The 14,921-nt window shown below is 43.4% G+C and overlaps 1 protein-coding gene across 1 annotated transcript; it reads right to left on the bottom strand.

Annotated features, from left to right (window-relative positions):
* Positions 1-4,964: 4,964 nt before the first annotated feature.
* DACT1 (dishevelled-binding antagonist of beta-catenin 1) lies at positions 4,965-14,609 on the bottom strand. The gene is made up of 4 exons (XM_006891769.1): positions 14,265-14,609; positions 11,915-12,047; positions 10,233-10,388; positions 4,965-6,742 (listed from the first exon to the last, which is right to left on the bottom strand). Exons 1-4 carry the CDS (start codon positions 14,607-14,609, stop codon positions 4,965-4,967), a joined length of 2,412 nt encoding a protein of 803 aa, XP_006891831.1.
* Between the last annotated feature and the right edge of the window lie 312 nt (positions 14,610-14,921).

Raw genomic sequence — 14,921 nt, 5'->3', positions numbered from 1 at the left:
GGACAGAGTGGAGTTTAGGGCTGTTGTACATAGGGTCGCTATGAGTCGCAGGCGACTCGACGGCACATAACAACAACAACACTTCAACATGTTGTCTCCTGTCAGAACTTCTCCTGTTGACTTACCACATTATTCAACAGAGCCCTATTAGCCAGCAGATCTCCCCTCAAAATAAGTACAATGCTTCCCCCTTTTCCTGCATACCAAGCTCGAGGCTTCCTCTCTGCTCAGGATTGGCAGACTGGCTTTACCCACTTCCTGTCTCATTAAAACTCTATCTTCCTGTTTTTGTAGATACCTTCTTTGGGGGGAATCAAAGCCTTTCCAGCTCTTTCAATAGTTACTGATAACTTTACTCTCCCAAATCATTCTCTGCTTTGGGCTCTCTTCTTCTCTCCAGTTAGCTTTCATCATGCCAATCAACCAATCTGTCACCACTAGCTTCAAGATAAAATGGGACTTTCATATCCCTTTTACCACCCTCAGTCCTCAAGAAAAGTTCAGAAAACTAACTCCATCCTCAAATCTCACTTAACTAAACTTCCATAGAACTTAAGCAGTCATGGGTCAGCCTTTTGCCCCTTTCCCTCATGGGAATCTGTGCCATACCCAAAGCCTCTACACTCTTCAGCCCCTTTGAATGTATGTATGGTTGAATATTTCTACCCAGTCCCATGCTAAAAGACCCTGGCCACTTACAGCCATCACTGAAACTAGATCAATCCTTCACCAGGTTGTTGTTGTTGTTGTTGTTATGTGTCGTCGAGTCGATTGCGACTAATAGCGACCCTATACACAACAGCCCTAAACCCTGCTCTATCCTGCGCCAACCGCACCGCCTCTGACACACCCATCCCGATTACCCCAGTCACCGAATCAATCCATCTCATAGAGGGTCTTCCCCTCCTGCGCTGTCTCTCCACCCGCCCAAGCATGATGTCCCTTTCCAAGGACCTGTCCCTCCTGGCAACATGTCCAAAGTATGTCAGACGAAGCCCCAGAATCCTTGCCTCCAAGGAGTAGCTTGGTTTAATCCTCTCCAAGATGAATCTGTTTGTTTTCCTGGCAGTCCATGGTACATTCAGTACTCTTCTCCAGCACCACAGCTCAAAAGCATCCACTCTCCTTCTGTCCTCCCTAGTCATTGTCCAACTCTCTGATGCATAACAAGCGATTGCAAAGACCATGGCCTGTATCATTCACCAGGTAGCTAAGCAAAATCTACCTTCTCCTGACAACCTTCAAAACAACGTTATCAAAATAGAGGCCCAAGTCCTTTTGGAAAATCCCCACATACAGCCTCTCCAACCCCAGTGAAAATGACTATATACTGTCATACTCACCACTTCCACTATGGTTGAAGTCTCAAGAATCCAATGCTGGATCCACACCACCAAAATAAAAAACCTTTTATCCTCTTTCAGACTACCTGGCAATGCACCAAAGTTTTCTACCTCATCAGGCACCCTAACAAAAGCTCCAGTACACTCTTCTCCCCCTATAATTTATACTTTCATAGCCACCGACCTGCTACACCTGAAACTTAGCCATACATTGAAAAAACCAGCCGCAAACCCGAGGATGTAAAGCATTCCACTTTTAGTTGGCAGCATTCTCTGTGCTCTCCTAATTGGATTTTATCCATTTAATATCCAAAAGGAGCCACTTCCTGGAAAGGAACTCTTCTGCCCTGTTGGCTGTAAGCTGAATCAAGAACCTGAAGCCTCAGGGTTACGTACTCACAAGTCCCTTGACCACACAGCCTGCACTGGATTAATTCATGATCCAACTAAACACTCTCCAGTGGTATGCTTACCCTCGACTTTCACACTCCCTTTTTTTTTTTTCTACTTAATGAAACTCCAAGGATATTTCCAAGATTACTCTTCTACCCAATTTTTTCTTCTGTTTATTATATTTCTTCTCCCTGTATCTCCCTCTGTCATATCACCCTCCACCCATTCCATGTTAGTCATTTCTATGTCTCTTCTCTCCTGTTTTTACTGCTGGGAAGATAATGCTTCAGTTAATATGTCTAATATTATTGCCTGTGGAGAAATTATTTCCAACTGCTGGATGTCATCCTAATTCTACATCCCCAGCTCATACAGCCCTCCATTGAAGCACACTCTTTGAGCAATTCTTCCTTCACCCAGGCACTCAGTAATACTCAGCTCCCACCCTCTAGGAAATTGTAACAAGAGTCTTCTATTAAAATCCAATGGCATCACCTACCCACCCTCTGCATATGATCACCAACATAAAGCAGAACGCTTTTAACTCCTCTGGCATCTCTCTCATATATAATGCTTCCAGTTTTCTCCCATGCATAAATGACAAACTCCAACAGTTTGGACCTCCACTTAAAAAAAAAAACTCAAGACTGAAAAGTCTCTTAAAATCCCTAAACTGTACACACACACACACACACACACACACACACACACACACAAAGAGACACATACACACACTCTTCCCAAACCCTCCAGCAATCGAAGGCCACAGGAATGAATTATAATTAAATAGACCCTTGCTTGGAGCTGACATTGCATTGAGAACCTCACCTCATTTTCCCAAGGCAATTATTAATTAAAAGCCCATTTGCCACACACTTGGCTCTGGTTGGTTTTGGACCCACGCAGTCAGAGGAACCTTTCAATATCATGTTAGGAAAGGCTGAAAGGCAGAGAAAGAGAAGAACCCCAACAAGAAGGATTGATACAGTGACTGCAACAATGGGCTGAGGAATATCAGAGATGATGAGGATAGTACAGGACAGGACAAGGCTAGGGTCCTGTAAGTCAGCTGACTCGACTCTATCTACCAATAATGGTAATGAGAATTACAAAGGGAAAGCAGAAAAAGTGATTATTTGTGGGTATTGTAATTAATGCTATAAACAAAATATTCATAAATGATTAAATGAAAAATCAATATGCTTTATAAACTCTTGCTTAAATACAATAAAATTCAAAAATACACACACACACATATATATATAAAACAAAAAATAAAACTCAAAGAAATCATATATTAGGTGGAAAAATAAAACAACCCCAACTCAAACTCACGGCCATTGAGATGGGACCAACTCATCGTTCACCCTTATTGGGTTTTTCAAGACAGGAAGTTTAACACAGATTATTCCTCTTTCTCCTAGAGATGCTAGTGGATTTGAACCATAAAAAAATCTCAGCCTCTGGATAAGCAGCACAAGTCCCTGTGGACTACACCACCAGAGCTCCGTAACAGACAAGTGTTGCTGCGTGTCATGCAGTCTGAACCAATTCAGGGCTGATCCTCCAGCAGGTTTTCAAAGGTAGTAAATCACACAGAAGGAGACTGCTCATCTATCTTCCATGGAGGTGTTCGATTCAAACCTCTTGCCTTTGTGTCAGCAATACAACTCCTTACCACTAAGTCACCAGAGCTCCCTAACAGACAGATAAGTATTGTATCTTATTCTTGTTTTCATTTGCAGCAGCGTGGTGGGGGAATTGCCCGGATCTCTCTTTGACCTGTGAAACCTGTGTATGATTTAAGCAAAGATGGAATAATATTAACAGTTGTCAAATCTAGTTTGTATGTTTACAAGTGTTTATTTTACTATCTTTTCAATTTTCCCCCTTTGAATTTTTCTGTAATAAAATGTCAGACAGAAATGTTTCCTTAGAAGACATCTATCAAATTTATCCTTAATTTTACCATACCTTAGTCTTCCATCCCAATCACCGGTTAAAACTCATCTTACTTAGTGCACGTTAATACTCTAGTGCTAATAAAGCTCACAAATAACACTAATAATCAGCACAAGATTTATAGGTGTAAACATCTGGTTTTATACCCAAATAACAAACTTAACAGCAATAAAACAAATTGTTTATTACAGCATATAACGTGTTATATTAAATTTACACAATGATATAAAAAACAAATACGGCATGTATCATACAGAAATTTAACATCAACAAGAATATCAAAACAAATACTACCCATGCACAGAACATGCATATATTGTATTTTTTAAAAGCAATTTTACACAATACTGTTTACAATTTTTTTTTTAAAAAAAAAGCCCTTCCAGATGTGGTCAGTGGTCCAATCTGGACTGGATTGCACTACTATGTTCAGGCCAAAGCTTAAGTGGCAGAGGGCTCAGTGAGTAATTCTGAGCGTGGAGTCACGGAAAAGTATTACTACATTATGAGGAAAGTTCTCCATATCTAAGGACCAGAAATTTGTTTCAAAGGCAAGTCTTCCGAGGGAAATTAGGGAAGGGGTAGAAAAGGCTTCAAAATTTTGGCCCTAGAGTAGGATACCAGGGCCAAGGCACCAAGTGTGATTAAGTTTCAGTGAATCTTTTGAAGGTGTCACCAGTCTCCGCTACCCAGTCACTGGATTTAGTGTAGACTGGTCTAAAAGTTATGAATCCAATAAACGGAACAATTTTGAGAAGAAAACAGAATGGGAAATATCGCTGAAAAATGTAGACAATAAAAAAACTCCTAGAAAACAATGGCTACCCCTCTTACGATTTCACACAATTTTGAGTGTGATGCTCTTCAGCAGGAAAATACTGCCCTAAATAATCAAGGCGCAAATGTTGAGTCCTAAAATTCCATCCAATTACCTAGACATCAAAATGTCTCATCTTAATGAAACCTGAAGGAAAAATCACAACCTGTGCCTTGATACTCAGAAAATGTAACATAAAAATCAGCTGATACCACCATCCTCCACCATTTTAAAACGTCAATTCTTTTTTACTTCTAACTAACCCAACCTTCTTTACTTCCCATTACAGGCACTAATTTCCATACACGATGAAGATGTAACATCATTTGCCTTGGTTTTGTCTTAATAATGAAAAAGAGAAAGAGAGAGAGCATTCCATGAAAGTTTTACACACCATCCTTTTTCGGTCACTAGGGGTTAAAACACGCTTCCTAAAGCAATGACTTAATTCAAACTGTTGTCATCAGTTTCAAAGAACCAGACCTAAAGCGCAGGATCTTCTTCTTGAGGTTATGTGAAGCCTTGATTTTGACAAAGGTTTTTGTGGGGTTGTTGTGAAGGTCTGGGGCTGTGACTGTTTGAATGGGGAGAGTCTGGACAAACTGGGACCAAATTAATCCGCCACTTTCCTCGGAGTCACTGGTGGTTGTGCTCTCCCCCACAAATTCACCCTCGCTCACGCTGGACTCGCTGTCCCCGAAGCAGTTGGTGGTGTAATTGCTCTGCTCGTCCTCGCTGGTGTCCACCACGGTGGAGTGGAACAGCGACTCGCACTCGGCCGAATACTCGGAGTCACTGGCCACATAGGCGTAGGGACTGGCATACGGAATGGGCACTGGCGCTGCATACACGCCCACATTTTCTCGGCGATTTCTCCGGGCCCTTCTCAGCGCTTCCTCATAGGAAATCTCCGCGGAGGACTTCCACCGCCGATAATCGGTTCGCTTGTGCTTAGGTTTGGCCACCACTGGATCCCGTCCGTGATCATGGGCCCGGCTCCCAGCCCTATGGCTGCCGCCCAGGAGCCTGCCCGGAAGTCCCGCCTCGGCCGAGCCATTTCCGCTCCTTCTCCCTTTGGCCGGGGCCTTCTTGAGTTTCTTATTTGTATCCAGGTCGTCAGGAAACCGACACTTCTTGCCGCCTGCCCGGCTCTTCTCCCTCACGGCGGGCAGGCCGTGTTCGGCCCCGTGGAGGGCCTGGGCTCTGTGCTTCAGGGTGGAGGTCTTCGGGATGCCCGTGCTCTTGCTGCCCCGGTGCAGCCGGGCACTCGGCTGCGGCGCCGGAATGAACTGGGCGCTGACCAGGTGCCCTTCCTCCAGGCTTTGGGAAGAAGAGCCCTCGCTTTTGAAATCCAAGGCTGGCCTGTCCTCGACAGGGACGGAGACGGAGGGCAGCAGTGGAGGAGCGGCAGGGGGAGCCACCTGCAGGCTGCTTTTCTGAGCCACCTTCTTCGATGGTGGGACCACCTTGCTCTCCTGCAGCGGCGGGGGGACCCTCCCTGGGCTCTCTTTCGGAGAGACCACTGACATCTGGCCGTTGTCTTTTGGGGCCTCCCCGGCTACAGCAACGGGACACCGGGCATTTTCTTGAGAGGCTGCTTTGACATTTTTTGGCAAAAGCTTACTCGGAAGTTCAGTGACAGTGCCCGGGGAACAGCCCTCTGGTGGGGGCAACCTCTTGCTTTCCAGTTGTTCCACTTTGGACTCTTTTGACCACTGCTTCAGTGGGGAGAATGTCCCATTGTCCAAAGAAGGTATGCCACCAGATGGCAAGCACACCTGCTTAGAATTCTTAAGGTTGGCACCGTTGCCCTGTGAGACTCCACTCGTCACGCGGACACACACGCTCCCATTCCGCAGGAGCCCTTTTGTGGGATCTGCATTCACACTGGTTCTAGGTTTGTTGGTCCTTACAGGGTGGGTTTTCTTCTGGACGAGGCTCAGAATGTAGCCGTCCATTTTCTTACTGGATGCAGGGTGGGGAGCAGACCACAGACTGTTTGGCGATGGTAAGGAACTGTCCGTTTTGATGGAGCTGAGCTCGGGTCCGATGCAGATGTCATTGGCATGGTGACCCAGCAGCCTCTCCTCTTCCCTCAGAGGGCTGCCCGTCAGGCAGAGAAGAAACATCGGGCTCTGCACAGCCACGGCATGGAGTGGACTGGGGTAGCGATACACATCATTCCCATTTTTAGACACCAGGTCACACTGGTACTTGGGATTCACATCTGCAACGAAATCAAGGGAGTTAAACTGAGGTGTGCAGGGGAATGGAACACTCGCTGGGGCCCACAGAGGCCTACTTTATAGTCCAACCCTGCTATGTGAGCAGAGAAACATTTAAAGGTACACTCTGAAGAAAGGAATTGATGAGATCCATCTTGTCTCTCTAACCAGTTTTTATGAAGATAAATTCAAAAGAAGAGCAGGAATGTCAAAGAATTTTTTTTAAAAAAATGCTATTTTACTCTTGTACAGCATATATGACTGGATGAGGGTAAAAAAAAAAGTTATTTCTGTGGCTACATGATAGTTCTGTTTCTCATTGGTTTCTTTAGATAGGCCAGTAGGGAATGAAAAGGAACATTAAAAAATGCCATGAGTTTCAACATTCCTAGCAGAGGTTGATTCAACCCTGTTATCAAAGTTGGAAGGAAATTTTGACTACATGACTCAAGAGTATTAAAAATGCCCATACTTTTACCTAAAGAAATTCTTAAAGACGGACACAATAAATTATGTCCAAGAATAGCTATCATAATGCTGTTTGGTACAGGGAAAAAGTTTCAATTAGAAAAAACATTTACAAAATTTTAATAAGATTCACACTATCCTCTGAATAATATTCAGTCATTTAAATGTTGCTTCCAAAAATGTACTGAATAATATGGGAAAGGAAAGTTTAGTGAAAATCATGATATAACACAACACAGAGTATGGTTATGATTTAAGATTTTGAGTATGAAAGAACAAAGACTTTGGTAGCATTTCAGTTTGGTGGGAAAATGTTTACTTTCTACTTTTTAACCTTTTGACAATAAATATTGACAATAAGTATATAAACTAGAGACTTTTTTTAAAAAAAGGCATTCTTTCTAGGCTTCTCTCCCAACTACGTTCTATTCCTGATTTCTCTTTAAAATACTTGTTATGTGCCATAGAGTCAGAACTAGCCATAGCTAACCCTCCAGCAGGTCTTCAAAGGCTATAAATCACAAAGGAGGAGACTGCCCATCTTTTTTCCATAAAATAGCTGGTGAATTTGAACTTCTAGCCTTCAGGCTGGCAATGCAATCCTTTATTACTAGGCCCCCAGAATACTTAAGCTAACTGTATTTTGCAAGCTATTTTCCTCATATTTTTTTTTCTTTTCATAAACAAAAGTTCAAATAGAACTCATTTGAAAAATTGAGGTAATTTGGTCACTAACCAACTTTCAAAAGAAACTAATAAAATTTAAATCATCATCTCCTATATTTCTCAATTAGGATTAAAGCATAGTTTTAAAGAAATTAAGAAAAGCAATTTCTGGTAAAGTTTGAAAAGACTATTAATAGATAAATTCCCCACAACTCAAAAGTGAAGTTTCAAGTCAAGTTGGTTTTGGGGTTTTTTCCCCCTTAACTGAAGTTTTATCCTGGTAAATATTATTTTAAAGGCCTTAAATGGCTTTCAATGAAAGCTATCAGAGGAAATGTTTCATTAAAATCTCCCATTTTCTACATACTCATTTAAATATTAAGAACTATTGTGTATCAGACTATAAAGCTTCAAATTTAAGATCTACCTACAAATAAAAGCTTTCTGACATATAAATGTATTCCCTTAGAGCAATAAAACAATAAGATTATTTAAAAAAAAAACCCAAGGATATAGATCCCCTGTAACCCTATGGTGTTTCAAAATGTGTCCTTTGACCTAAAGACATCAAGGCTTTCATTTGTCCCACAATTTATTTTTATTATAATTAATTAAAAGGGCAAATTCCATAAACTTCAATAACTGGCCTAGTGGTGAGGCATTCTGCCAATTCAGACGCAGGCAGTTTGAATCCACCAGCTATTCCTTGAGAGAAAAAATGGGCAGTCTTCCCCCATGCATTTTACAGCCTTTGAAAATCCTACTGGAGGGTCAGCTGTAAGTCGGTTTCAACTCAATGGCACATAACAAAAACATGAGGGGAAAGTCTAGATCTAGAGATGATATGAGTCATTTGTAAAGAAAATACTACTATAAAAATTCCAATACTCTCGTCCCACTAATAAATAGGTTCTAAGGAGCACATTGTTCTAGCTAACTAACATCCTTCTTCATCCCTCCTTGCTCATTACTTTAAGCTCTATCCTTGCCTTACCTAAATTTCACCTTCGTCCCTTTTCCCTAAAGAAGTTCAGAAATGAAACAGGCATTCTAGCCTCCAGAGCCCAGCTATCCCAAGTATGTAAGGATCTGGCATTCCCCTCAAGCTTTTATAGCATTTGAAGCAGCAGGGATCTGTCCTAAAGGAAAACCTGTACCAAACTACCTTTAATTGGTTTATTCAGTACAAGATCTGCAGAGTGATGGGGAGCAAAGACCCAAAGAACCTGAAACCCAGAATGGCCTAGACACCCAGACCTATGCTTCCCAAAATGAATGACACTGACAGCTCACATTGTACACCACCACCAGCCAATAAGCAATACTCAGCTATTCCATTTTATGTCTGTGTTGCCTGGACAAAACACTTCAATCACGTGGGGAACCCAGAAATGCAGTGATTGGTACCAGCATCTTCTAATCTTTACTCTTGCTAGGAATTACAATAGAGTCAGAGGACTAAGGAAGAAATCCCAAGTTTCAGCACCAAATGTACCATTTAGCAGATGATAATCCTATGAGAAAGCTTATCAGTTATTCTTCCTCTGTTAGATGAAGAGATTGAACACAATTTCTAAATCACTTGACAAAGGTGGAAAAGCGTGGACCTGGTAGCTTGGGCCTGAGCTTAGATTTTGCTTCTGCCACTCACTATATATCCTTAAACAACTTAGCTAACCTTCCTAAGTTAAGCCTCATTTTCCTTACACATAAAAGTGATTCATAACACTTGCATCTTGCAGGAGTGTTATAAGGATTCAAAGAGATAAATGTAGGTAGAGCATGCAGTACAGTGTGCAGAAATGCAGAAACCCTTCTTGGACCAACAACAGCATCATTCTCCCTGAAGTCCATTGCAAGGATAACTCAGAAAGGGGACAAATGAGGCTAATGAGGCCTCTACCCCACCTATTAGCTATCATGCAGGGTATACAAGAGAACATAAATGCAGTATTGTTCCCTGAAGTGCCAGGAAATCCTTGAGGAAGCTAACAGGCATATTTAACATAATAGTGAAGTTTTAGCTTTAAATAATGAAGGAGAAGAAGATGCATCCAAAGTGGTTTTCAAAAGAATATGAAAGCTACTCAAACTAACAGCAAAGAGCCAGAAACAGACTTCAAGACCTGTGATATTCGGACAGTTTCTAAAGATAAGTCCAGGCCTTGCCATCAGAACATAGAGCCACGTAGCCCTCAAAAAAATACGTATGGGTTTTAAATGTAATCACAGCACTAAATGTAGCAAGTGGATGACATTCTGAGCCTTTGTTTTTCCGTCAGGATAAGGAGTTGGAGCTAGAGAGCCTCTAGGAGAACCCAACTTCTCTGTCTTTAGATATCTATCAAAAATTCTTACCTGCAGACTTGGGACAGCCATCTGAGATGGTCAAGGTTGCCTCCAAGGGGCTACAAAAGCAAGTACTGGAATGACAACTGGATAAACACTCACTGAAGACTGAGTTAGAGGAATTGGAAAGGGACCCCGAAGCCCCATCACTCAGCTCATAAAAACCTACAAACAAGAACATTTGGAATTAAGATCAAGTAATATTAAAAATTCACGCTTTAATAGGAAGAGGGATAATCATCTAAGAAAGGGAGACTCTTTTTTCCAGTAGGAAGGGAGGACCAACTTCGACTCATTGAATTTAGTGCTCTTGATTTACGGTTTTGTTTCAAATAATCTTAGGGAAAGGCAAAGAGCTATGGCTCTTAATTTCAAAATTACTCTCAGCATTCCTTCCTACCCCTACCTTCAAAGATGTGCAAGAGTTAGATTTGTCAAATCTCTATCTTATCATGAACATTTCAGAAGGAATAACTTTAAAGAGAAAAATAATGCTATTTAAGGAGCCAAATTGGTACAAAGGAAAGATAAAACAACTTTTGAAGTGGTGACAGGAAGTTGAAGTGTGACCAATTTTCTAGCCTAGTTCTAACTTTCTCAAGTTTCAAAGGAAGGTCAATCCTTGAGAAATTTGAAGGAAAGCTTTCATTTTTAACTGAAATAAAATTAAAAATCTACACCTTATTTTAACTTAAAGGAGTTCTCTTACCCAGAGCCCAAATTAATAAAAGCCTGAACCAAAACTATAGCATTATTAATTCGTTTTTTTCCATCAGGAACTGTCAAATTGAAGCACTGTCAATTTGTCTTTTCTGGCACACTCTCTCATTGCTACTGATTAGGAAAGACCCACAGCGGACTCTCCACAGGGTTTGTGAGGCTGTAAATCCTACAGGAGAACAATCTTTCTCCCTCAGAACCACCAGAGATTTGAACCCCCAGAGAGGGGCCACCTTTGGATTAGCAGCATAACATTCTGGATATAGTCAAGAACACATTTAATGAAAAGGACCATGTGTACTCCTAATTTTAAATTTCAAGAGGTCTCTTAGCTACAAATAGGTAAAAGGAAAAACTTTTTAATGCCAAATCTGTAACAATTAAGTACTTTGTTGCCATGGAAACCCATATTTATTAAGCAAAACAAAACAAAAAACCCCTACAGATTTGTGCAAATGAATGCTCCTTCCGCTCAGAACAGAGACCACCTAGTAATTTGTTACCAGCTGATCTCAGTAAAAGGGGGTAAGGAATAGGACAGGGTTCAAGCAATCAATATGTTAAAATTACCCAGTGGTTACTTTCCTGCCCTATTCTCTCCTCTCCCCTTTAAAAGCTTCACTGTAATTAGCCTATATTGAGCACTTGAAAAAAAAAAATCAGAAAAGTCTACCTATACACATATAGAATAACTGCTTGAGTAAACAGTATGTTTTAATATCTTGTGTTATGATTATTTTAAAACAAACATCAGAGCTCAGGTGACGTCAATCAGATCAATATTGTTATTAAAAACTTTATAGCCTGGCTTTATTTCCCTCTCATGCAACAGAATGGCAGCCTGGGGGGTTTTTTTCCCCACTTTCTTTGTGCTGGAGACAGACTCAATTGCCAGTTGGAGGTCTGGGAATGTGAGCTGCAGGGGGCCGAGGTAGTCAAGGAGTGCAGATTTTTGTACTCAAAGCACTCACCTGAGCTGGGCCGGCTGTCTGTCTCCAGGTGCTCTTCAGATGTCTTTTCCACATCCAACCTTAGGTCGCTTATCTGCTTGTCGAGTTCTTGCAACTGATTCAACAAACCAGCATCTCTTCTTCTCAAACAATTCTGATTAGGAGGAAACAAGGACAGGAAATATAGACACACTTTGATGACAAAGAACCAGAAAATCTAGTCTAAGTATTAAATTACCCATCTAAAGAGTTCACAAAATCTTCCAGAACCAAAATCTTACTAGTTGACCTGGAATTAAAAAGTTCTGCTTTCTCACATTTTGTCACAATATTCTTCTTTTAAAAAAACCCAACTCAAATTTATTTTTAGTTTCAACTAAAATACATACACATTACTTTTTATAAGTAGAAACAAAAAAAGCACATTCAGATATTTTAATTCTCTGGTGTCCAGCCAATGTTGTTTTTGGTTTTAAAAAAAAAAAGTTAAAAAACCAAACAACTACTTCACAATTAATTAACTCTTCAATGTGAAGTTAGAGTAACAGATTTCGTGCAATGCCCTATAATCTTACTTAGGTGAGATTTTCTGGCCAAATATCTCCGCCTACACAGTTTGTTTTCTATTAGCTGCTTTGTGAGGTTTAATCAGCCTCAGGGCCTTTGAAAGTTAGAAATTAATACTAATAGCCAATGCCAAGTATAATGTGAGCTGGCAGAATCCAAAACCCTCAAGGGAAGGCCCATCAAGATTTGAACTCAGCTCGAGTTTCCAAAAGTGACAGATCTGTTGTTCTACCTCACACCGCCACCTAGCGCTTCCTCGGGCTGGAAAAGCAAAAGAACTCAAAAGGCATCTGGTTCAAATCACAAATGCCAAGTCTACAAATGAAAATAGTACCACAAATAGTGACTGGACTGGAATTCTCTTGACACACTGCCTTCCTCCCGTCGAGCAAACAACAGGAACTCGCCATTCACAATCTTGAAATTCGTGGAGACAAAAAAAAGGTGCTGTTGCACAAGGCAACACTAAACGTTAAATGACCGGACATAACCAGAGAGACTGTCTCAAGTCAGTATTACACACAAATCTGGTCTGCTAGCAAAAACACTAAAATGCCAAAACAGAGGGATTCTAGAAATCGTGGTGAACACTCTTACAATACAGATTCACATGAAGATCTACTCCCGCCGCCTTTGACTTAAAAATGCTTGGAGACATAAGCCATAATATGCCTGTGTGCGACAGAGTTTCTTGAGAAAAACTGAACCAAACAAATAAAAAGCTCTCTGGTGCTTAAAAAAAAAAAAAAAGAAAGAAAACTATCTGGGACATGAGGGGAAGCTATTTCCAAAAATACATAACAAATATTAGCACAAATGACCACTTCGATGAAGGAGGACACTATGGCACATGTGTCCAACCTCAGATAGGACCATAACATCAGGTGAGGATTTTTTTGCTGTTTTCAAAACTACATTTTTGAGGTCACTGGAACAAAGCTGCCGCCATTATTCTAAGGCGGGGTCAAAAGCTGTTCATCAATACATGAAGCTCCAAAGTTCTCGTCCTCGTTAATGAAGACTGCACAGAATGACTGAGAGGCTGACAGAAATCCAATAAGATAAATGCTCCCTGAGAGTTGGTTCCCCCTTCTGCCACCTCCCCAACCAGCGGGGCTTTGGTTAGAGTCTGAGGGGCGGGGGCACTTTCCCCAGCCCAGTTTCATCATTAGCATCTACTGTTAGCTCCCTTATACAAAGGGTTTCTATGTAAAATTAAGCGCCAGGTGGGGCGAAACCTGGCACGCTGGGGAGAGCCCTAGAAGGGACATGTCTTCCTATGGACCCTTCAGTGTGATCGTCCAAAGTCGGTTCTGGGCTCTTGGCAACGCCACAAGCCCCTTCCTTGGCTTTGTCCTCAGCAGGGGAAGAAGCTAAGACGACTTCTGATGAAATCCTATTTTAAGTGAGGGTGTGTGAACCTTCCGGAAGAAGGCAGGTATTCCTCTTAACTAGGGGGACCTAGGATTGCAAAAGGGCTGCTCCTCCAAGAATTCCAAAGGCAGCGGTCGAAAGCAGGGCGGCCACCCCCCTCCCCGCAATCCTTGCAGGGTCGCCAACTTCTCACGTGCTCAAACACAAAGCAGGCACACACTAGACTCGCGTGGACATGGACACCCTCCCCCCACGCGCGCACTGGGCACATACAGGAAGGGGGACCAGTGGGGTTTAAGGGAGTTGGGGACGGCGCGAATTACTCCCACCAGAGGCATCATCGCGACCAGCCCGGGTCACCTGCCCCAACACTCAGCTTCGCTGGGGCGTTGAGGGGAGCAGTTATGCCCCACCTATAAGCACGACCTACCAACTGCTTCCTGAGTAGCAAGATGTTCTCCTCCAAGAACTTCTCCTCCAGGCGGCTCCGCTGCGCCGCTTCCACAGGCAGCTCGCCGGCGCGGGGCGCAGTGGTCCCCGTGCTCTCGGCGCCACGCAGGGCGCCCCGGACCAGCAGCTCCTGGCGCTGGCGCAGGTACTCCAGTTCCGCCAGGCCGGCCAGCGTAGCCTCCTGCCGCTCCCGGGTGCGCTGCCGCTCCGTGTCCGCCTCGCCCTTCTCCCGCCAGCGCCCCTCGAGCTCCGCGGCGCGCTGCTCGCCCCGGGCGGGCGCCTGCGGCTCCAACTCCCTCGTCGTCCCAGCCGAATTGGGCTTCATGGTCCTGAGCCCTGCGGCGAGTTCCCGTCACTGTAGCCCAGCCGCCTGAGCAGAGGAGCGGCTGCTCTAAGGCTGGAGCAAAGGGCTCATGCCACCCAGCGGCAGGGCGCACGGCTCGAAGCGCACGGGACCGGCGCGCGGCCGCAACCGTCCCGGGCCCGGCGGCGCCGTCCACTGTCTCCGTGCACCCCTCGCCTGCAGCCCCGCAGCTGATAACGCCCCGCTCGGCGCTACGTCACTCGGTGGCCGGGCCAGCCCCCACCGCGCGCCCGCCTGCGCCGCCTCCCCGGCCGCTCCTCTCCTCCGAGGCCC

Source organism: Elephantulus edwardii, unplaced genomic scaffold (genome assembly GCF_000299155.1).
Source record: "Elephantulus edwardii isolate Elephantulus edwardi_28Jun2011 unplaced genomic scaffold, EleEdw1.0 scaffold00104, whole genome shotgun sequence".
NCBI lineage: Eukaryota > Metazoa > Chordata > Mammalia > Macroscelidea > Macroscelididae > Elephantulus > Elephantulus edwardii.
The sequence above is the reverse complement of the archived record's forward strand: the minus strand, read 5'-3'. Positions and strand labels throughout refer to the sequence as shown.

Bases quoted from the DNA above. Each gene is read 5' to 3' on its own strand.
- DACT1 (XM_006891769.1), bottom strand. From the start codon at position 14,609: ATGAAGCCCAATTCGGCTGGGACGACGAGGGAGTTGGAGCCGCAGGCG. The intron at 12,048-14,264 runs GTAGGTCGTGCT...CCTCCTAATCAG, and splicing joins TGCTACTCAGGAAGCAGTTG to AATTGTTTGAGAAGAAGAGA. The intron at 6,743-10,232 runs GTAAGAATTTTT...ATTTCGTTGCAG, and splicing joins TGGCTGTCCCAAGTCTGCAG to ATGTGAATCCCAAGTACCAG.